Below are 24,398 nucleotides of genomic sequence, written 5' to 3' on the forward strand. Positions count from 1 at the left end.
TGTTTTCCTTAGCTGTGTATTGGTTTGTTTGTTCATATTACACATATGAGTGAAGTCATACAGTAATTGTCTTTCTCCATCTGACTTAATTCGCTTAGCATGATACCCTCAAGGTCCATCCATGTTGTCACAAGTGGCAGGATTTCATCTTTTTTTATGGATGAGTAGTAGTTGGAAAGGCAAAAAGAAAATAAGGAAGGGCATTCATATATATTTAGAGACCCCAACTTATTTGGGGAATAAATTTGCAATAAGATATTGGTTTTGCTGTTTTGCTTTATGCGTGGTATTTTAAAAGGAGATATTGTGAGGTGATTCTTCGTTTGTTCCGTACTGTGCCTGATTCAGGGCCAGGTGAAGGCTGAATGGACACAGTTGGGATTCACGAGGAAAGACTGAAGAGGAGGCTGCAGAAGTTTAACAGTGGAATAAACAGAAGCTATTCATCACTACTGGAGACAGTACTAGAAAGATGTATGTTTTGGTCCGAGGGATTTAAATAAGGAAAAACATTTTGATGTTCCCACCACTCCCAATTTAATCAGTTACTAAATCTTATTTGCTCTTCTAATTCTCTGTTGAATTCACTCCCCTGTCTGTCTCTATTGCCTTAGCCTTAACCCAAGCCACCTTGCCCTCTTGTCTAGATGACAGCAGGAGCCTCCAACTGGCCACCTTACCATATTCATCCATGTCCCACTCTCCGAAACCACTTTCTCTTAGCAATTTTTAGTAAGAGCAGATCAGGGCATGGCAGTTTTCTTCCTTAAAACCTTTCAATAGTTTATATTATTCTTAGAACTACAGTCATGCACTGCATGTTTCAGTCAATGATGGGCTGCATTTATGACAGTGGTCTCCTAAGGTTAGTACCATATAGCTTAGGTGTGTAGTAGGCTGGACTATCTAGGAGTGTGTAGGTATACTTTATGATGTTCGTGCATTGATGAAATTGCCTAATGACACATTTCTCAGAAGTGACACATAACTGTAATTCCAAACTTTTTAACATAGCCTACCTGGCCCTGTATCATCTGGGCCCTCTCTCCTCTAGCCTTGTTACATGTCCATTGCCTGCATTCTTTGTTTCAGCTGTGACTGTGCTTTCTCTCATTTCAGGAACTCCCAATATGCTATTCCCTCTGGCAGCAATACAGTTCCCACCCACCCTCTTAACTCCTAGGCATCCAAAGGTCACTTCTTCGCGGGAGACTTTCCTGGTCCCCTAGACTATGTTTGGTCCCCTATTACAAGTCCCAGAGAGACATTGTTTTTATCTCACTTGTAAATACTTAATGTCAGCTTTCCAAGAGATACCTCACATACAACTGGTGAACAAAATAGGCAATGAGTTGTGAAACTTGCATTCTGGCAGCTGGAGGAATATAATAAATATAATAAATTATATGTTAGACGACAAGTGGTACAGATAAAAGAGAAAGTAGATATAGGTAAGGAGGATCAGGAATGCTAGATGAAGGAAGCAGTTTGCAATATTAAAAATAATAGCATGTCTCCATATCATATGCAAATTAACTCCAGAAGTATTAGAGTGTTAAATGTAAAAACTACAACTATAAAGCTATAACTTTGTACAAAGCCTGGCATGGAATAGTAAGTCCTCAATACATGTTTATCAAGGAGACTAGTGGGCAATATTATCATTATTGTTATAGTCATTCAAAATTCTAGGGTTGGTTCAGTCACAGAATGTACGCAATTGTCCCCTGATTGCGCAGCAGTGCAGGCAAACCTAGGCTTACACTAGTGTTGTCTAATTCTTCTCTGAAATCTCCATGGTGAAAGGGAATTCCTTTCGCTGCTTTTTCCTGTCTCCTGTGAGACCCTCACAGGGTCCAACGGATCTAATTAATTACTCTGTCATGAGGACATAGGGACTTCCTGGGGGGTGATTTCTGAGGGTGCCTGAGGATCAAGGATCTGATGACAAAAAAGAACACACTCTGTTCCAAGGAGTTGGCATGAGGATAAATTTGGTATCTCAGCTCATGGATGGATCTCTCCTCCTCTCTCTCTCCCTCCCTCCCTCTCTCTCTCTCTCTCTCTCTCCCTCTCCCTGTCTTTTCTTCTCTTCAAAACAAGCAGCTTGGCTCCTGGGCAGCTTAGCTTTAAATTGGAAAATGCAGCCTTGCTTGGCAGAACAACAGTATCACAGCCTCCCCACTGCTCAGAACAGCTCGTGACACACACCCCTGCAGGCAAGAGCATAACGGGCTGTCTATTATCCTGGAACCACCAACCCCTAAAGACTTTCCTGTGCAGCATCTTTACAATTCTAGTCTATGGGACATTTCCTTTCTTCTCCAGCAACTCCTTATTCAGGGCTTTATCGTTTGCTTCTTTTCTCTCCACTTAATTAGTGATCCCATCTCTTGGATCATTAGAAACCACTTTGGGCCTGGAGATAAGAACTGGAACAGAATTTAAAGGGAAATATAGAGGAACCAATGGCTAGGACATTTGAAAGGGCACTCTGGCTCCCTTGACCTTAATAATAATAACATAACAAATTCCCTTCTAGGCCACTTCAGAGAGGCCCAGATTCAAAAAGGGGCTTCCATCCACCTCTCCTACCTGTTCATCTCAAAAATACAAAGATTGGATTGAAGCCAGCTCCTGTGTGGTTCTAATTACTTCTCACCTAGATGATAGTGACTCCTAATAAGTCTTCCTAACTCTGCTGTTCACCCACCACCATCCATCTTACATGCTGTAAACCAAAGGAAATTAATCTAAAATCCTTAACGTGGCATTCAAAAACCCAGCCCCAATCTTCTAGCTATACCCAATGCTATTTTCTTGGTATCTTCTGTGTGCTGGTCAAACTTCCTAACCATAATTCCACACCATAGATATGGTCTGGGCTCTTCTGCTCCATACTTTGCTTATTCTAGTCCTAATGCCTGGAAATCCATCTCCTATCTCCTGGGTCTGTTCATAACTTACTTGTCCTCACAGGCCCACCTCAAATATCATCCATGGAAATAATTTCTTTTTCTGATGAATTCATATCATCTACATTATTTTTTTAAAGAGACTCTACATTTGTGCTCTTATTAGGTTGTAACTTTCCTGCTGTCAGAGGCTATTTGACTCATATTTGCATCACTCAAAGCCTCTAAGGCCTTGAACCTAGTGGGTACTTGATAAAGCCTTATTGATGGGTGGATGGACAAAATGGCACCTTCTTCTCAATGCCTGTCTTCAAAATAGTTTAGTAAAAGGTGTTGTGATGCTAGGAACACCAAAGCCTTCATAAAATATGGCTCATTTTAGCATAGACTTAACATAGTTCATCTTAAACCTTATCATTGGGCATTTTTCACTGGAAGGATGTGAGAGACCACAAACAATTCTTTACCCTTAATATAGTCAGTACTACAACATCATGATGATAACAACATCATATTGATGACAATATTGTTGTTGATAACTTCAATTGCTTTTGAAATTACACTTGAAATTTTATAACCATAGCCAGACATTCACTGCTTTTCATTTGAGAGCAATTGCAACATATTCTCTGCCTATCTTCTTCCTAGATTAAAGCTGAGCACAACTTTTCCTGGAACTTTCCCAATCTCTAAGCCCTTCTGGGTGGGTGTGTGTATGTGTGGTGTGCGTTCTCTCTTCTCTCTTGTGTTCCTGTGTGCATATTTCAGGTTCTTGCTCTAGAGCTTCAAGGTTTCAGGTTAACTGAGCATCAAACCTCATTTCCTTCCAGGCTTTGATTTTACTGAAGGAAACATTAACTAGTTTATAATTAAGAAGAGCTCTTTGTGCCCTGCTACTTTTTCCAACTATGTTTTCTTTCCTGGTTGAAAAGTAGGGGTAAATAATATCGACAATTTAGAGAAATAAGGGCAATACCCTGCTTGTCTGGGCATTATTCTCCTATTAAGCACTTCTTCTGGTGGTGGCCATAAGATGATCCAGGGTATCCATCAGTCATTTACAAATCAGCATGCTCTTTGCTCCCTTCCTAACTGCTTCAGGTCACTGCTGAACTCTGTGGTTGGCATCGTCCTTGTGCTTCTTGTTGTTTTTAAAAGAGTAGTCCCTAACAGAGATGGCTTGCTTTTAGGTGGACTTAGACTCTTTTTTTTTTCAATTTAACTTTTAACTTTTATATTTAATTAAGGCGTACACCTTTTAAACCAGCAATCTAAAGTAGTGGGTTTTTTTTTTCTTTTTACAATTAAAAAATTCATAAGTAGAATTCAATGGGATAATTTCTCCTTTCAATTTTATATGTTGAAATGTGTTCTGATTTATATTTTTATTTCTAGGACTTTCAAACACTGTTTTTCATTGTTCTTTGGGTCCAAGTGTGTAGTGGGTCTTAACCTCGTAGGAGTGGGCAGAAGCGATTGACCCCAGACCTACATTAGTACCAAACTGTTGAGTTCAAGCAAGACCTAGAAAGGATTGACCCAAGACCCAGGTTAGGACTAGGTCAGGAGCTAAGGAACTGAACCAGGGCAAATGTGAAATCGAACGATGGAGCCGAGCAGCTTAGGCACATAGTTAGTGTCAGCCACTTACTCTGTACCTGCTATATGCTAGGTACTGTGCAAGGTGCCAAGGTTACAGTGCTGAGTGGGACAAACATGGCCCTGGCCACGTGGAACAAAGTTGACTGACCGTCTAGAAAAGGCACAGATATTAAACAATTGCGTAATAAATATTATGAAGGAGTGTGATGAAAGCATATGATAGAGAGAACTAAATAGTCAGGGCAGTTAAGGAAACTGTACCTATGAAAATGGCTTTTAACTGCAGATCTGAAGGAGGAACAGATGCTGGCTAGGCAAATAGGAAGGAAAGAAGAGTGCTCCGTGAGGCAGTATGCAGGAAGGCCCAGAGGTGAGAAAGAGCTTGGCATGTGAGTCACAGCTGAGTGAGTGACTAGAGTACAGAAAGGCTGGGGGTGGCCATGGGGTGGCCATTGTTGCAAAATGGGACTGGAGAGGTTTAACATAGTCAAAAAGTTATCGCAAGCTCAGAGATTAGCTAGGCAAACTTCTGCCTCAGTTGTGAGAGGCCCAGCAGTGTGGACCCCAGATATCAAATAATCCTCTGGTGGCCATGCGGAAGTTTGCCTGGCTATATGATCCATGGGGCTGAAAAGCCACTCAAGAACAATGTGGGGGCCCAGGGGTCCTCATGGGGCCCCTGAGTCCTGTGTATTTTGTAAACATTTGACTCAATTCTAGACTTCCCTGGATTGTGGGTTTTATGCTCTTTGTATGTCTCTGCCTTGGTCTGGGCTAGCTTGTGGTCTGGACCATGGATCTGAGTATGAGACACTGGAGAAAGAAGGAAGTGCTGATGCGACCCTGTTATGTATGGGTCTTCACATTGTCATTCTTTACAAGCTTTAAAAAGCTTCTCTAAAATTGAACAGAGTAGTTCTCTTGAAGCGTTAAGTACAATCCCATTCGATTTGTTCCTATCCCTTAATGTCTTTGTTGCTTTAAAAAAGGGAAATAGTTCAGTTTTCCAGCTTTGGGAAATTAAATGCAAACTGTGCTCCTGGCTGGAGATAATGTGCTGAATACAAATGATCCAGAACAGTGAGGGGTAGCTCAGCGCCACCAAGGAAGTTAATGCCTATTTAACATGTGTTAAAGATGAGCTGGATTTTGAGATGATGGCTCACCCTGAGGACTGGGGAATAAGATGAAATGTAACTCTCACAACTCCCTTTTTCTTTGTAATTTTCCCTTTTCTACTCTAACCTCTGTTACGTTCAGTTAGGATTTGGATCACGTAGAAATAAGCCCTATTTTTCCCCTTTCTATACACAATCTCATTTCAGTCTTACACCAACCTCATTTTGAGGAACTTCTAGAAACTTTCACCACATTGAAGGCTATAAAACTCATGTCAGAGATGCCCTTGATGTGACCCGGGTCATGGATTGTGCTGTCAGACATTCTTGCTTCTGGGGTCTCCTGACACCAGGGAAAAGCTCACGGCTCATTGGCCCAGAATCTCAATAAATATTCACTATTCTGTAACAGAAAAGTCAAAAAAAGAACCCAGCAATACTCTACAAGGAGCACTTCTCAGTGCCACTTGTGGTCCCTGGATGAGAAATGTTTTCATGCAAGTTATTAATTAACCAAAATTGAAGTCGTCTCTTTGTTGTCTGGTGAGTTAGGAGTCTTTTCGTTTTGGTTGGTGGGAACAGAAAGTATTCTTGCCCCTGTGTGAGCCCCAACAATTATTTGCTTTAATCTCTTTGGATGGTTTCTCTCCCAGGCCTTGGGTAGTTTCCTCCCATGCTCATCAGTAACTCTGCTGAAGACTCGAGGGGGACCCTCTGCAGAGCATCCCAGCTCTCTCTCTCTCTGTGCAGCGTTCTCTGGTACTCTGCCTTATGAACTACAGTTGCTTGGGCTGTCCCACACCCCAGCTCTATCTACTCAACTCAGGGAGACTACCAGCCACTTTTCTGGGTTCCCCTCTCTCTGCCATTATCTGGAGACTCACTCCAGGCAGTAAACCAGGACAATTGCAGGGCACACATCTGTTTTTCCTCATCTTTCAGGAATCATTGCCCTTCATTGCCTCCACGTCCGATGCCTTGAATACCATTGTCTCATTTATTTTGTCTGTATTTCTTAGTTGTGTCAAGTGTAAAATCCAGTCCCAGTTACTTTCTCTGGGTTGGAAGCAAAATCCCTCCAGGGCTATTTTAAGGTGTTTAAGCTTGTTTTCAACACTCACTTTTTGAGGCCCTACTCCTGATGATCATAAACACATAAAGTATAATCTACATCTGACAGTAAATTTTTATTTTGTGGCAAAATGAAAAAAATTTTATAGCTTTTCTCTTGAGATTGTTTTTCTGAGTGCCTAATTTAATTTACAGTTATCTATAGTTGCTCTGCAAAGGAATTTTTAGAATTAAGAAAATGTCACCTACAAATCATTTTCAAATGAATTGTTATAAACACTAAATTGAGTAATTAATGAAATTGAAAGAATTTTACATACTCATTTGGTTTTGCATAGTTTTGGTGTCTTTTTTCGTCATATCTTGTATATTTTCATGGGATCTTAAATAGTTAACAGGCCCTAGGAACTGGGCCTATAGTACCTAATGGATAAAGCAGCCTTGCTTTCTTTTGGGGTTCAAGTGGTAGTAACTACCACTTATACTGGCTTTGCTATTTCCCCAATCATGGTCTCTGAGCTTGGCATGCCCTTTGTTTCCCCAAATGCCAAGAAGGCACCTCAACAATTTCCAGATTTCCCTCTGTTAGGTACTAAGCAGGCATAGTTTGTTCCCTTTGGCAAAACTGTGGCCTTTATCCCAGGGGAAACAAGTTCTTCACCGCTCAAAAATTCTCATGTCTTGGGGGCTCTGCTTTCAATCCTCCTAAATTAGTGGTCATCTCCACCCTATGTCCCTCTGCTCCCTTAGCTGTTATAACTTGGAGAAGGGGAGTTGCTACCATTGGCATCTCCTGAGTAGAGGCCAGGGATATACCTAAACATTCAACAATTCTCAGGATAGCCCCCTCACAACAAAGATTCATTTGCCCAAAATATTGACAGTGATGAGGCTGAGAAACACTGTCCTGAATCAACGTGAGCTCAAAGTGAAGAGTTCTTGGGCTCACTAGGAAGGGTACAATTTTTGGTGGACTTGTTGTTTATTTTTTATTTATTTGTTAGATTTTTGTTTTAGTGAACTCTATTAATTCATATCCTCCTATCTTTAAAGGGAACCACCATGACATTTTTAACAAAATTAGCTCAAACTATTCTCTATACAAAGAGCAAGCTCTAGCTTCCCTAAAATCATCGACTCTGGGATCCTGAGAGTGACCACAGGCTATGACTTTGACCGCTGGCAATGTTAGATCCACATCAAGGTGGCACAGAAAGGCCCACTGAGTCGTGGCGACTCTTTCTCAAGGGCATTTCTATTCTTTGCAGCTTCCTTGACTGGTCAGCCAGAGTCAACTTTGCATAACCTAGAAATGAAGAGGTTTATGCCCATCCAGCTATGATCACTCTCCAGCACCATCCATTTTCAGTATCACTAAAACAGATACTTGGTAAGCAGTAATTATTTTTGTGTTTGTCCTGGGTTGATTAGGAATGATTATGCTTCTCATAAGCAAGAAGAGATTATGTGGAAAATTCATTGGAAACACATGAAATAGCATTGACTCCTTCATTGGACAAGTATGATCCATAGTATTCTTACCTGCTTAGAAATGAAGAGCTCTTGAGTTAATTACCAGGGGGGAAAAAAAAAGCATTCTCAATATTCTTTTTTTCCCCCTATGTTCCTATCTGGTATGGAAATGGACCAATCTTGTATTTCTTATCCTTGGGGTATTCTGCTTGTGAGAGTTTGGGCATAAAGAGCACATGGACATAAACACGTTTTGGTAGCATCTATAGCTCCTCCTTGGTTCTCATGCATTCAGATTGGTTGTGTTTTTAGTTTCTCAAACATGTTAGGCCGACTCATATCTTTGGAACCTTTGCTCCTGCTGCTCCCTTTCGCTGAAATGCTTCTCTCATCCTCCTGATAGAGGAGCAGCTACCTTTATTTTAATCAACTTAAATAGCCATCTTCTCTAAGAACCATTTCTTTAATTTTCTCCCAGCTAGGGCTCTATTATGACTTTTTGTGGACTCTAAGCAATTTTGCCTTTGTGGATCCCTTTCTCTATTAAAATAAAAATAAAAATTTATATTTTACAATTGGTATAAATCTGAATTTAATAATATATTAAAATATTTTTCTACCTAAAACTTCATTTTCTTAAATCTTAAAATAAATTGAAATATTTTAATCAACCCCTAAAAGTCTTGCAGGTCCTAGGTACCGTCTCTACTCTGCCACTGGATAAGAAATCCCTGACTTCAAGAGTTAGAATTGATCATTCATTTGTGCTGCTGTTATCCCTCTTATAACTCATTGTTTACTTGTTTGTTTATTTTTCAATCTCTTCTTGATAGCCATCGTGCCTTGAATACAGGGTATTTGGCTAACTCGTTGCTTCTAGTTGTGCCTAATGGGATAGCTGCCCTGAATTAGGGACTCATGAGTGAACAAATGATGTGATTTGTTCTGGTATTTTGACACCAAGAGGCTCAGATTCATGAGAACACAGCAGGGCTGGGGTCACAAGAATCTTGGTCACTGCCATATGTGGTATTCCTTTAAAAAGACTTCTGACAACCTCTGTGCTGGGAGATGGAGTAAGATGTATTTTTCCCTATTTCTACCACTAAATACAACTAAAATTCTTGGATGTTATATATACAACAAACAAAGCTCTGAGAGGCAGATATAAAAGGGGGACTGGCGGGGGACCTCAGCACACAAGAAACACAATAGTGAGTTTCCAGGACTTTCTTTTTGCCTCATATCTCTGGATATCGGAGAAGCTCACCACCCCGGAATACTGGTAACTCTCAGACAAAATAGCCCCAAGGAAAACCTGCTCTCTCTAGCCCAAGGGCCAGGAAAACTGCAGCCTAATATGCAGAAAACTTTTAGAAAATAACCCCTTGACTCCAGCCAAACATCACAAAAAAACTGCAGTCCCACCTCTATCTGCCAGCGAAGGCCAAGTGGAGACCCTGGACTTCAACCCTTGCCAGGCTGTAAGGAAGCTCCCCGAAATTCTTGCTGGGGTCATGTCAGAGAAGGCCAGATGGGGAGCCAGGACTTTATTTCATGCTGGGCAGTAATGAGTAGCCCTCATTTCTCACGGGGGGAACTTGTGGGGAGCCCAGACTCTCACTCCCAGCAGGCAGTAATGAGGCACCCTGACTCCCTCCTCACTGGAATGGTATCAGAGGAGGCCTAGTGCAAAGGCAGGGGTTTTACCAACTGCTCAGCAATAACAAGGCCACCTTCCCACAGTGTCAGTGGAGGCCACATGGGGAGCAGTAGAGAGGAACCTCCCTCTCTCCCAACCAGGGTGGTATCAGTAGAGGCATACTGGGGAGTCTGAACTCCAGTTCTGCTCAGTAAAAGGGGCCCACCTCCAACCAGGTATCATAGGAGGCCGAGCGGAGAGCCTGGACTTCCACCTTCACATGTCTGATGCCTTTGGTTTTTCTGGTGCCCCAATCTACTTCGAGGTGATTAAAATTTAATTTTCCTTCCAGATATATGGCACTGTATTTAATTGATGCTAACAGGAGGACTCATCTAAATGATAAAGACTGATAAGTGAATTATAAGATATTTGGATTAAGCAAGCGTAGAACAGAGATCTTCTAATAAAATATTTAAGACAGTCTGCTGTTGCCCAGCTCCTCCATTCTTCAGCATTGCAAGAATGTATTATTGCGTCAACCTTTTGTGTTTTGGGTGACACTCACACGGGGCTGAGGGAACCCCGTGAGAGAGATCACTGATGTATTAATCCAGCGTTGTTAATAGCCATGTAGTCAAGGGAGCAAGGGCAGAGAGTGGTCAAGGAAGGAAGTCAGGGATTAGTGCCTCAGTACTAAATGTCAGCTCCAAAGGGAGAGGCAAGGGCAGAAACACACAAGTCCGTAGGTTGCAAACCAGGAGGATGAGGCACAGATAGAGGAGATCCAGCCAGGATGGACAATAACATGTTTTGTAGCAGAAACTGTGTCATGGCATGAAGGCCATCTGCTGGGTTAGGGATCCGTGCAGTTCCAGACAGAATTCTATTGACTAAAGCTATGTACGAGAGGTTCCCTATCTGGTCGTTTTGGCTCTAAGACTGTTCATGGCTAGTATATATTTTCTTTTTCCTGGGGTGATTATTAGTTTGACTTGACTGTGTTGTAGGTCACTATTTTGCATTGTTTGTACACAGCCTGCTTATCTACAGGGCAACTGATATTTTTATGTAAACACCAAAGGGACTGTTGAGCATATGGTTCTTACACTATGCTACCTATTTCTATTTCAGCCTGGACAGTTTGAGACAGTGCAGCCTTGCTACATGGTGTAAGAAATGGCTGTAGGAAACAACACTCAACGAAGTTATTCCATCATCCCGTGTTTTATATTTGTTGAGGTATGTGTATTTTTTTTTTTACCTTTATGGACCCATTGAAATAATAGTAGCAGTTTTTGGGCTGAGAACTTGGGTTATTTTGTAAAATTATTTAATCTCATGATAATTAAATTTCAATATCACAAATATTGTAAAGAATTAATAAATTATGCAAAATATTTCTTGAATAGGAAGCCATACAAGAAAGTTTATAAACTTCATCTATGGGGTATAAAATAATAGTTTTATTATATTTTTTCTATATTCAGTGATGACTTCAATATATTAACTATGAGTACAGCATTTTAATTATTTTTTAAAAATCAATATCATGTTTCAGGAATTCAATAAACCAGGTGGTTTACAGGTGATTTTTTTTGCCTTGGAGCCCAAATAATGAAAAAGAATCTTAGAGTTTACAATCTCCACTGGGCTTTTTCTTTAATGGTGTATTAAGAGCTTCTGTAATGTGCATTTTTTTTGGTCATGAATGATTTTGTTGAGTTGCTCCAAGTTTGCACCAGAAAAGAGTTTCTCCAGCATTTTTCTGGTTAAATTTCTTGCACGCTTTCCCCGCTGTTCCTCCCTGTCGGTAATGTTCACTATAGACGAGACAAAGACATGGAGATTTTAGGAAATTTGGAATCACGTGATACAAAGAAAAATCAAAAAGCTGCTACAAGTTATCTCAAAATTTTGATTTGCCAGAGATGATATTATTTCTGCCTTATCAAGAGGTAGAGAATCGAATGGGTTTTTTTTTATCCTAAAGATCCAGTTTAAAATAGGACCATGCAGAGAACTGAAAAGCAAATGTCTGAATTTCCTTTCTGGGTAACTGCCTGGGTAGTTTCTACACCTCAAGGATCAGCTGTCGCATGTTCTTTTGTCCTGGGATCTATGTGGCTGAGAGTGACAGGAGCATGGGTGTTGATCCATTTTATTATCCTCGTGATAACGGAGACTTGGGTTAAACTACTGCTTATATTAGCAAAATGTACTTTTGGTATATATGTTGTTTAAACACATCCTATGAATCAATGCAACAAATATTTTTATCTTCTACTTCTTGAAATAACTTTAGCTGTCTATATAGTCTGTTGGATAATATTGAGCATTCTGATTTTTGGCCAAATATGTATGTGTTTGGCCGATGCTTGAGTTTCACCTTATAGGCATCCTTCGGTAGTTAAGATGAAGAAATATTACTTGATGATTTATTTTCTGGTGATATTTGTGAACCAGTTTGTATTGCAGAATCAGGTGGAAATAGGAGATTAGGTTGGGACAGAGGTGTTGATATGTCAAGATACACGTAGACTCAAGCTAAGCTGAATCTCTGAAAGGGTAACAAAGAACTCGTCTCCCAAACACATATTCTTAACACTCTTCCTTTCACTTGCTATGCAAGACCAGGGATAACTCCATTTGGACAATACTATACACTGTGGATATTGTGGGTTCTAGTTACTATTGTTCATATTAAAATTGTAATGAAGGAAGAGGAGTCCTTTCTCCTGCTGCTCATGCAGAAAGGATAGAAGGCTATGGCACTATTTTTCAACGTTAAAACCCTTTCTCTTTGTTATAAGAAAAATAAATTTTTAAAGTAAGCTGGAAGAAATTGAGGAATAAGTCATCTGTCATTATCTTTATCCCCCGGTAGCAATTTTACTTTAAATTTTCTTAAAAATCAAACAGGAACCAAACCTCAAAGTAAGAGTTTTAATTTATAGCTGGAAGCTCTCTCTCTGAGGATTTTCATCCCTCTAATGTGTGGGTGATGAGCTTGACTGCTGGAGAGGCAACAAGCGACATAAATCAGTCTTTCTGTGCCTTAACTTGACACGAACATGAATTATAAGTGAAAAATTCTAGGAAAGGAAAGGATAGTTTATTCTTTTTCTTGCTATATTGTCATCCTTACTTTGCATCAAAGTTTAAGATATATCAGTGGCTTCTCTCAGAAACAGGCAGGGAAAAGGAAGTTAAATGGAATATTGTGGAAGTTGAGAGGGGAGGAGGTGAAGCTCAGCGTGCTCTCGTGGTTCTCTTGAATTTCATTCATCAAACACTTATTGTTTACCAATACTCTTTCAGGCATGATAACAGGGATATCAGAAAACTTGGTCAAAAATAACTTGGTTAAAATGTCAATTTGATCAATGAGTATATTTTCACTGTTATTTTTTAATTATGAAAGAATTCAATCAGAGAAAATAATAGAACAGACATCCCAGCACCCACCATGTAGACCAAATCTTAAAATTTTGCCATGTGTGCTTTAAATATCTTTTTCAAGGAAAATAAAATATTGTAGATATATGGTTCAAATCCTACTGACCCAGAAGTAATTGTATATGTGAAGTTAGAGGCTTCGTCTCCCTGCATGATTCTCATCCATATTTTCATATTTTTCCTACATGCATATAGATTCATAAGTAATATTTAGGAAGATTTTACATAAAGGATATCATATTGAACTTGCCTTTCGCAACTTGCCTTTTCATTCAACATTATGTTTCTGAGATTTATCCAGATTGGCAATGCATTCTTTCAATTTTTCCATTTTATCCTATTGTGTGAATATACGTAGCAAGGGGAAGTTTGGTTGATTTTTCTGTTTTTCTTAATTTTCTTTTACTCTTACAACTTTTTTGCACAAAATATTCTTATTCTGTCTCCGTGTGCGTGTGTACAAGAGCTTCTCTTGGATTGATACCCAGCAGTGGAATTGCTGGGGGATAATTACATTTTCCGATTATTTGTTGCTGCATTATATGAACAATATTGATATTTTTATATCAGTTTCCTTGAAGAAGCTTTGTTAAACTCTATTATTAGTTTTATGAGTGTGTCTGTATATTTCTTAGAGTCTTTTTTCAGACGGTTACATCATCTGCAAGTAGTAGCAGAGCTGTTTCTTCTTTTTCAATTGTTATGACTTTAATTAGTTTTTCTAGTCTTATTGCTTGGGTTAAGACCTCCTGTATAACATTGGATAGAGGCGGGGGTAGAGGACATCCCTGCCTTGTTTGAATTTATCCACATACAGTCGCATTCCACATAACAATGTTTCGGTCAATGATGGACCATATATATGACAGTGGTCCCATAAGATTGGTACCATATAGCCTAGGTGTATAGTAGGCTATGCCATCTAGGTTTGTGTAAGTACACTCTATGATGTTCGCACAACAGCCACATTGTCTAATAATGCATTTCTCGGCACATATCCCTGTTGTTGAGTGATGCATGACTGTGTTTGTCAGTTTCTTTGCTCACCATTGCTCCTTTTATTCCTCTCCTTCCTTTAGGGTTTATTTCCTCATGAAATTTGTCTTTTAGTAGTTCTTTCAGCAAGGGTCTAGTGAATTATAAACATTCTTAATATTTGTCTGAAGTTGTTTTTATGTTACAGTTAGTCTAGAATGGTGATCTAGCTTGACACTAAGTTCTAGATTGAAGGGTTTATTTTCCTCCCTCAGGATTTTCAGTGTTATTCCTTTCCCCTCCCTACCCCACTGGCCTTTATTGTCACTGTAAAAACTCTTCTTTCTTATTACTATTCTTAATAGGTAATCTACTTTTTCTCTCCAGTTGCTTTTAAATTTTTCTCTCTCTCTTTGGTGTCCTTCAGTTTCAGTATCAGGTGTCTAAGCATGCATTTATATTGGCTAGGGCCTGTTGTGCATCTTGAATATAAAAAGTCATGTTTGTACCAATTCTGTAAAACTCTCAGCCATCACCTCTTCAAATACTCTCATTCTCTATTTTCTCTTTTTCTGCAACATCTATTTCATATGTCAGACCTTCTCATTCTTTATATTTGATGTATCTTAACCCATTTTGTTCTTTTTTCATTTCTAGAAGTTCTATGTGCATTTTAAAACATCTGCTGTTTTTATAGTGTTCCTATGCTTGTGGTTTTTCTTTTATGTTCTCTCAGATTATTATATCTTAAATTATTGATATTCTAATCCTCCTGTATGTTGTGTCTGCTGTCTCTAGCTCACGGTGAATTATTTCCTTATTTATTTTTATGATTTGTTTTTATCTCATTTTGAGCAGAGCTTGCTTCTTCTGTAGGATTCATGCGGGCCTTAGGTTTTAAGAGTGCCTCTTTGGAGGGATTTTACACACGTGTTTCTCTTAGGCTTAGGCTTCTATGTTCAGAACCCAAACTTGCACAATCACAAAGTATAATTAGTCAAAGTTCGCCTTCCTTGTAGTCTTCCTATGCCAGCAGGTGGATTTATGTAGAACAACTCATTCTCTGCAGTGAAAAGGAATTCTGGCTTTTACACAGGAGTCTCGGTTCCAACTTGAGTGCTCATGTTACTAAGATTGGCATGTTTCCTTTCTTTACTCCCATCGAGGTCCACTATATCATCAGTTTATTCAATTACCACTCTAATTTTTACTAGCTTTTTTGATTCAGCTCATGTGAATTAAAAGAAAGAAAAAAAGGCTTGCCAGCCAGTGTTTGTAGAAGTTTGCAGTGGAATGTTTTCATACCATCTTTGTTCCATGAATGCATTCATTCACTCAACACATATTTATTCAGTGTCTATTTTTTCCCCTCAAGGCAGTATGTGTGTTGCCTTCTTGTATACTTAACCTACTGACTAGGCTTCTGTAACTTGGATCTCACCAAGTTTGTCATAGAGCCAGAATTGTTGGGCTGTGGTTGAAATTTGTGTGGGGGAGGCAAGGTAGGAATGAAAGGCACGTAAGTGGCCCCAGTGGAGTACTGATGTGCGTTTTCTTGGTGATTTTAACTACCAATGCACAGAATTTTGACTGGGGCATGTTTTATTTGTGGAAGTTGGTGAGAAGAATAGATGCCAACCAGCCTCTAAAATTCAAACGTGCTGACAAAGTAGGAGCCTGCCTGGGACCCACCCAGAAGCTGAAACAGTGGTAGGGAAGCTGTCTGACAAAGCAGCATGCAGCACAAAAGTTCTTACAGTGGTAACAAGTTAGGAGAGCATTGCTCTGGGTAATCCTTGATGTTACAAACCAAAATGAGAGGTTAAGATGTCACTGGAGAGAGAGCAAAGTTTGTAGATTAAGAGACTGCATATAGAAGGTGATGCGCAGAAAGGAGATTAACAGTGGGATGACAGCAGCGTGGATTGAGAAATAAACGTAGTGGACAACACAGGTGGTTCTAGAAGCCAAGCACTTGAATGTTAGATATTTAGAAAGTGTCTCTTTTGTACATCTCCCAGTGTCAGCTCGTCCTTAAATGTACTTTGCCATGCTGGCCAGAGCCTCTTAGATGGAAAGCCCTTGATAAGAGAATAAGGATTTTAAGAGCCAGAATATGAACTTTTCTATCACTAATGAGAGGGAAATCCAGAACCACTAAAATTCCAGGATGGTCCACAACAATATTTCTGACCAACAGCTTTCAGCTCATCACTGATCTGGTTCTATTAGAGCAAGTGAAAAATAGCAAATGCTGAAGTAGACAGAAGCTGGAGAAGTCAGAGGGAGTAGGAAATTAAGAACTTTTAAATGAACGTGAGGATATCTGCTTTCTCACTTCTTCTCCTTGAAGTCAACAGTATTAATTTTTGGTGAGGATAAGGGTACTTACAACAAAGTAGTTAAAAAATAAAAATAATGATCAAAATAATCGAATGTTCTATGTATTTTTCGTCCTTAATCCTTCTTTCTCTCTTTCCTTCCCTCCCTCCCAACCTCCCCCTTACTCTCACAATATATTGATCCCCTCTACCTCTCTCCGTGCTTTTATCCTTTCTCATTTTCTCTCTCTGTCACTTCAGCAACACCTCTCATGCTTGAGGATCTCCAACAGGAGGATTTCCCTGAGGAAGAATACACTCAAATTCATGATTGAAAAATCATTTTTTTCCCTAAAAATAAGAGTGTGAGCTGTCAGAGATCCCCCATGCTCCCTCAATCAATACCAGTGTAATTTCCCAAAATGCTTAGGACTGAGATATCCCTTTTGACAAATCTTCCCAGATACCGGTGGATTCCTCTCCAGACAATTGCATGCTTTCTCTGTAAAATCATGAATAACTCCAATAGTCAAGTGTCTTTCAAATATAGTTGTGCTTACAGCAAAACTGGAAATGGAGCTCAGCTTCCTTGGCAGACAATATTAAGTACCAGGAGTTGGGAGATAATGAATGTAGTTGTGGCTTGATGTGTATAGATGTGACAATTTTATCATTTTGATGGTCTCTTATACTTGCAATTTTTATTGCCTGTTTCTGACAACTCATTTTTCTTAGCTCGAACCTACAGGTGATTGTTAGAAATCCCAGTCTGAAGATAAATTATCTCCTGAAGTTCTGCAAGAACTTGATTCTGAGTGTCTTTCTGGGGTCAGAAATTAAGAAATGCCACATCATCATTTGTGGACAACGAGTGCCATTTCAATGCCGTTCTCATTTTGTGTGCCTCAATTTTTAAAAGAAGAGTGAGTCTTGGCCCTGGTTTCTGCTCTTTGCTTGCAGATGCTGAGATTTAGCAGCTCTGCCCACCTTGTTTTCCTGAGACTTAGATTGCAGCTAGCTCAGATTTTTATATTTAAGTCACACTGAGAGCTTTTTTTTTCCTTTTTAAAAAAACTCTGCTGATTTTTGCCAAGGAGAAAGTGTTAAAACTTATCCTCATAGATGGGGAGTAGAAGGAGAAAATAACTTGATGACAAAAGCACTGGGTTTGAGTGCTGGCTCTGCCATTTACTGCTGGTAAAAGCTTGGGTAACGTCTTTGGATCTCAATTGCTTCATTTGTGAAATGGAAATTAAAACTTTCCTCATGGGCACTTTTGAGAAATAAATGAGGTAATGCACATAGAAGTGTTTGCCAATTAATAAGTAGTTAATAAGTGTTAACATAAAAATAATTAAAAATAACAGGTCCTACCAAATATAAAACAGATAACAAAAACAACAATGTTTTTAAAAATATATATTGCGGTGTTATTGGATAAGATTTCAAACAAAGCGATGAAAAATTTGTGCGTCTTTTAATTTGCAATAACAAATGCAAATTGTACAGTACTTTCTGAAGCATTTTCTTATTTAATCATCATTTTGACTAGTGATTGCAATACTGGAGCAAAAGGACAATGCTAATATTTAGGTATCTATTTTTCATAGCATCAAAACACTGGTCTTTATTTTCGAAATGAGAGGTGGTTGCCATCACCCTTTATCCTTGTCCTCAGTTGCTCTTCCAATTGAGTGAGGGCTCTTTATTCTTCAGCATTGAGTCTCTCTGAGTTGGATGTTTTGGGATCAAGGTCCCAGTTACAATCAATTATCATGAGAGGAAGAGAAGCTAGGACTAAGAAAATGGATCTGGCCCGGGAGGACAAAAAGTCATGAGGGGAGGAAATATGGCTCTGGGGGAAATCAGGTGGTTGCACTCCAAGGGAAGAACTGGGAGTTGGGCCTGGGAACCTCCCAGCCCCTCTTTCTGTAAAGCCCCTAGCACACCCTCCTTCTGTTTTTCTTAACGGCCTACCCTCTTCCCCCACTACCCTTTCAAAGATAGTAAAGACCCAGCCTGATTCTGGGGGAAAATACAAATCCTAGTGAGTAAAGAAAAGATGTGCAACTTCTCTAGTATTCTAAAAATGGTAATGATAATAGCTATAAAATACCCCGGAAAGATTTTGAATAGGGCTGGGATGAGGTCAGAATAAGAGTACCTTTGCTTTTGTCAACTTTTAATGAAATATATAGCTCTCCGTACACATCTCAAGATGTAAGTTATTCCAATTTCAGATTTTTTTAATTCCCAAATAATGCTATTATACCGTTAAATACAACATATTTGACATTTGCATTTGGTATTTTACTATAAAACTGGAGTACTGAAAAGCATCAAGAGGGTCATATTGATCCTATGCTGTTTAAATTTCAAATGAAGAAACTAAGATACAGTAAAGGTAGTTGACTTGTTCAAGGCCACACAGACGATAGGTGTTAAGGTTGGGATTTTACTTTAACATAAATTGAAATCTTTTCTTTCCACTGCATAAATGTAGGCATGGTGATTGGTCTTATAGTGACATTCAAAAAGTGAACTTTCTCTAGTGGAGAACATAGGATGAGGAAGTCCTTTCTGATATGTTCAAAGTCCAAAATTCAAACATATAGAAGTGTTGAAATGTGAATCTCCCTTTCTACAATCTACCATCCTGTAAGAGTTCAAAGAGTCTTATTGTGTTTTAATCCAGGTAAATCTTAACTATCTGGAACCCTTTGAGAAATAGGGCATTTTGTTTAGAGGTTTAGCTTAGCTGATAATAATCAGAAAGCCCATTTGACTTCAATAATTGCTCAATAACTTTCTTTTAAAAATGTGTTTTGAATAAGCTCAAGCATAGTCTATAATAGAAGATAATAGAAAAGTCATTCATGTACTTACAATCTAGCTATATAAAATCTTAAAATTTTGACATTTTAAGTTTGGATTTAAAATAAGTAATAGTAAAACGTAACTGATATACTTGAAGCTCTCATGTACTCTTCCTTATAGGATCCCATTTTCCTCTTCCCCTCAATGAAGGGAACCACTAAGCTGAATTTGGAGCACACAGTCTCCTAAGATTTGAACAGTTTTCTAATATATGTTCATTTTGTGCCTTAGTAAGTTCAAAATGGTGAAAGCAATTAAATTTCTTTTTATAATGTTAAGGTATCTGAACATGGGTTATGCACATATTACTGTAGCTATAGATCTATAGGCAATTGTGCCAAATACATATATTGACCGAGGCTGTATCTGGTAAGTTGACATTTTTCAACAGTCCCAGCTAAAACCGACTCTAATGGTCGTTATGGGATAGGATTTGCCACAATAACAGACAGTGCCTAGAGCTCACTGGCTTAACATCACACAAGCTGATTTCTCATAGGGCAAGTCCTGTGTAGGTTGGTGAGAGGGCTCTGCCCATCACAAGAACTCAGGGACCCATCCTGTTTGGAGGCTCCATCTCAACACGTTTCCATGATCACTTTGGTAAAGAAGAGCAAACATGGAAATTTTAAAGGTTCTTTTAAAGGTTCATCTGTAGTTGACATAGGTCACTTCCATTAACATTGCATTAGCCAAAGCAACAGAAATGTGGTCATGCCCAACTTCGAAGGGGGTGGTGGGGAAGTACATCCTACAAAAGTATCTAAGGGAGAGAGAGACTTTATAGCCTACATGGCTATCACAATGCCCTCATGATTTGTCTCTTCATATTACAAATTGTCTTAAATCATCCAGATAATAAAAGATTTTACTTAGCTGTGTTCTGATTAATAGTGACATTTGCATGTGATGCTGAGTTTTTTCTTTGTTAAATGATTTATGTAGTGAATGGCACTGACAGGAAGAGCTCCCTGTCATTGGAGGGTTCAAGTAGAGACCAGTTTGCCAAGTGGTAGGAGGCTGAAGAGGAGACTCTAGCACTCTAGTCACATGAGTGACTGGATGAAGGGACGCTAACATTCCCCTGTGACCCTAAGTCCTCGTCCTAGTGAGACCATCCAAAGACGACAGTCTTAGCAAGAACCATCTACACCCAGGTGACATTTCCCAGTTTCTACCCTAGAATGCTTTCCTAATTCCACTGCCTGCTTTGTGTAACTTTACAGACGACCTTGTCCCCATGCTGTATGCCATACGGTAACATGCTCCCTATCAGTTTCCCTGAGAATTAACATTATACTACCTTAAACCAAGCGTGTTGAATGGATGCACTAGTACTCTGATCCTCAATAGAATTTTACATTAATCTTCTACGGAGCATGAGCCCAGACAAGTGTACCAAAATAATAGCAGACTCTGGAATGAACCTGTTGTATTTTTAGAGAATTCTGAAAGATAGCGTCTGGTCCTCCTGCAGTCTATTTTGCACAGGCTGTAGGTGATCCATTGTTTGCTTTGTGGTGCATTTTTCTTTCATAAAATTCATCCTTTAATATGAATTAGTCTAAGTTGTCATTGATATGTTTGGCTGGCCAAGCTATTTGTATTTCTCTTGAATCTTAATTCCCAGATTACATGAAGCCTGATTTCTAAGCTAATGCAATGTTATGATCATTTATTCTAAAAAAAAGAACCCAAGTCTTGTATTTTAGTCTAACTCACAGCATATAAAAGTGTAATTTATAAGAATGCACACTTATAAGAGGATGAAGTATAAAATAGCAATCTGTGAGGAGAGCAGCTTGGCACTGTGTACCAAAATCTTCAAGACTTTGTGTTCTTCTTTTGACCCCAAAAATACACTCTTAATCTACCCTACAGAAGTAATCATGGATGTGACAGATTTTGCTGTAAGGTAATTTATCATAAATTGTTAATGATGGAAAAGAAAGGCCCCTAATATTGACCTACAGGGGATTAAAAAATTCTTATCCATTCAAAAAGTAGAGCGCTATGCATCCATAAAAATGGTATTATAGAAAAATATTTAATCCACTGAAAAAATATTCAAATTAGATAGTTAAGGGGATGGGGAGAGAAAAAATGAGTACAAAACAGCATATAATCTGAGTTTCCCTCAGCTTCACCAGACTGAATGTAGATGACAGTGACGTTATTGATAAGAACCAAAATTTCACTGTCTATTGCACACACCTGCTCACAGAGGATTCCAGCGACCCCATGGTCTCCCCGGTTAAGCCCAGGATTGTCACCCGTGCTCATGAAGCAGTCTCTTGGCTTTTGCTACCCAGAGAATTAGAGAATTTTCTTCATCAACTCCAGCCATGTACATCCATTTCCTCAAGCAAAGAAGCCACATAAAGCTGTCTCACCCTGCAGTTGCTGGCGTTGCTTATATTGGAGGTGCTAAGATCGAAGCCACTGGTACTTTCTTTACACAGAGGGTGGGAAGAAGCTCTTTTCCCCAAGTTCGTGTCTCACTTCGTCACCTGAGCATCAGTGGGGTGCTGCTATGTCTTATGTTGCTGTCTACAGCCCTTCTGTTCACACGACTCAGACATGAATCCATGTACTTGTGGAAAGACCGTTACCTAAGCCGGACACACTTGTCTCCTCACCTTTGTTTTTCCTTCCACTTTCTCCAGGCAGATTAATTTACGGAAATTGTTTTTTGTGGAACTTCAGCTTCTAACTTCTCAGATATGCCAGGCATGTTAAGGTCACAGCCGCAGATATTGCAGCCCCCAAGCCAGATAGCCTCTCCATTCAAATTCTGCAACACAGGTGTCAAATGTGATGTCCTTATGGAAATGTGTGTTTGTGCCTATACAACTGTATGCCTACGAAGAAAAGGTATGCACAGAAATCTGCATTAATCTCTGAGTGTTGACGTTAAATGTATGTTTTTTACATGGAACTTGATTACTTTTTCCATCAGAAAAAATTAACTAACTGCTTTTTAAGATTGCACTAAGTTATTGATGTGTATAGTATGAAATACATAATTCTTTATAGAAAGGCAGAAACTGGTTACTTCTCATAATTTGAAAACTCATTGTATTCACAAAACGTCCAAAATCTCACATCATTTCTCAGAGTAGAATTAATTGAAACAATAGTGAGAGTTGCTCTTTCTAACATTGATTATCTTTACAGCACGAACTAATGTGGTCGTCTCCAACACCAAGCCTTAGGGGGATTACTATAAATCTAATTATGCTTCAATTGTCAGTCTTATTTAGGAAAATATATTTCAGTGCTCTGAATTTATTTTCTCTGCTTATAGCTTGATATATTACATTGTTCATTGTATAAAATAAATTTATATTTCTCCAACTATACCCGTGAAGTAAAGAATTCTTGCCCTACTCCTACCGCCATGTACTTACTACCACCAAAAACATCTCTCCCCACAGTTAATGATAAAGGCATAGAATCTTAATGCTAAATGTTGGGGGGGGGGCAGGGGACAGAGTCTTAGGTCACTTAGGCAAATCCTTCTTCTTTCAGATAACAGATTCAGAGAGGTTAAGTAACTTGTCTAAGATCACGCAGCTGATTATTAACTGAGTTGGTAGCCTGTAATCTGTAAGTGTCAACCCTGTCCTATCAATAGCAAATTAAATTAGTTATTCGTAGTCAAATAATTTCAAAAGCAGAACTATAAAAATTATTTCCACATGTTTGCAGCAAGAATGATCACAATAACATACAATACGATATGTCTTAATATACTTAACATAATGCGAGGAGGAGCCTTCAAGAGTAGAAGATCCCAAGGCCTGCAAAGATTCTGCATCAGCTCTGACTCACCTTTCCAAAGGGTTAGGGAAGCATCCCAGAGGAAGTTACATTTAGACGAAAACCTGAAGACTGGTGAGATGCTACTCAAGTGAAGGGGTAGGCTCATGGGAGCAAGGGACAGCTTGGACCTAAGAAGGTACCAAGAATTTGAAAAGCTGAAAGAGTTTTAATAAGGCTGGAGCTTAGAGGATAAGATAGGGAGTAGCGACAGAGGAGACGGCAAGGCAGACGGAGGCCAGATAGTGAAGTGCCTTGTAGGCCATATTAAGCAATTTATTTACCCTAAGGGCTTTGGGAAACCAGAACACTCCTGGATATTTTACATTTATACCTCACCTGGTGATATGAAATGGCAGAGAGAAGTAGTGATGAGAACCCGGAGCCAAGGAGAGGAGACAAGCTTAGATTTTCACTATTTACAATGGATACCATCTCTCCCCAGACTGCGGAATAGCCTTCTTAGAAACACGTGTCATGGCCCTAGGGCCCTCATTGCTCACTCTCCCTAATAAGTAGTAGACAAGAAAAACGTGAAAGGGATGCTGTCTTATCAAAAAACTGAGCATAGCAAATGGCTTTTAGACCTACCACGTCACCCTTTATCATAACCCAGGAAACTTTGAAAAAGACAATCTCAACCGTCGGACTAGCTTTGATGCTTCCCAAAGCTGCACTGGTTTATATGCTGGTTTCCTGAAGCAAAAGCTTGAAGATAATTTTTTCCTAAGATTCCTGGCCAGCATATATAGGTACAATGACATCATCTTATATCCTGATGTCAACTCTTCTGTTTTCCCCATAAGTTCACTCCTGCTTATCACACCATGTGTTAGAAAAGTATGTTCACTCTAGCATAAGGGTATCTGATCATCTTTCTCCTGACCCATGATCAGTTGGATATACTCATATTTAAAGTGATTTTCTAGAATTAGACCTGCAAAATGCTAACCCATCATTATATTATTCTCATTATATTCTTTTTGTAAACAACAGCTTATATTTGAAAAAAATGGGACATAGGAAGGTAAGGTGCATCTGTGGCCAAGTTAGAGATTTTTCTCTCTGAGACACTGCTTAGCCCACATGGGGATGAATTCATGGTCTTTGGCTCCAGCAACAC

At 39.2% G+C, this 24,398-nt stretch overlaps 1 protein-coding gene across 1 annotated transcript in view; it reads left to right on the forward strand.

The window, feature by feature from the left end:
* The first annotated feature begins 11,000 nt into the window (after positions 1–11,000).
* Positions 11,001–24,398, forward strand: part of PLPPR1 (phospholipid phosphatase related 1) — a 118,675-nt gene continuing 105,277 nt past the window's right edge. The window contains exon 1 of the mRNA XM_046655405.1: positions 11,001–11,063. Coding sequence (XP_046511361.1) covers positions 11,001–11,063 — 63 coding nt within the window. The remainder of the gene's footprint in view (positions 11,064–24,398) is intronic.

The sequence above is a fragment of the Equus quagga genome, chromosome 1 (genome assembly GCF_021613505.1).
Source record: "Equus quagga isolate Etosha38 chromosome 1, UCLA_HA_Equagga_1.0, whole genome shotgun sequence".
Lineage (NCBI taxonomy): Eukaryota > Metazoa > Chordata > Mammalia > Perissodactyla > Equidae > Equus > Equus quagga.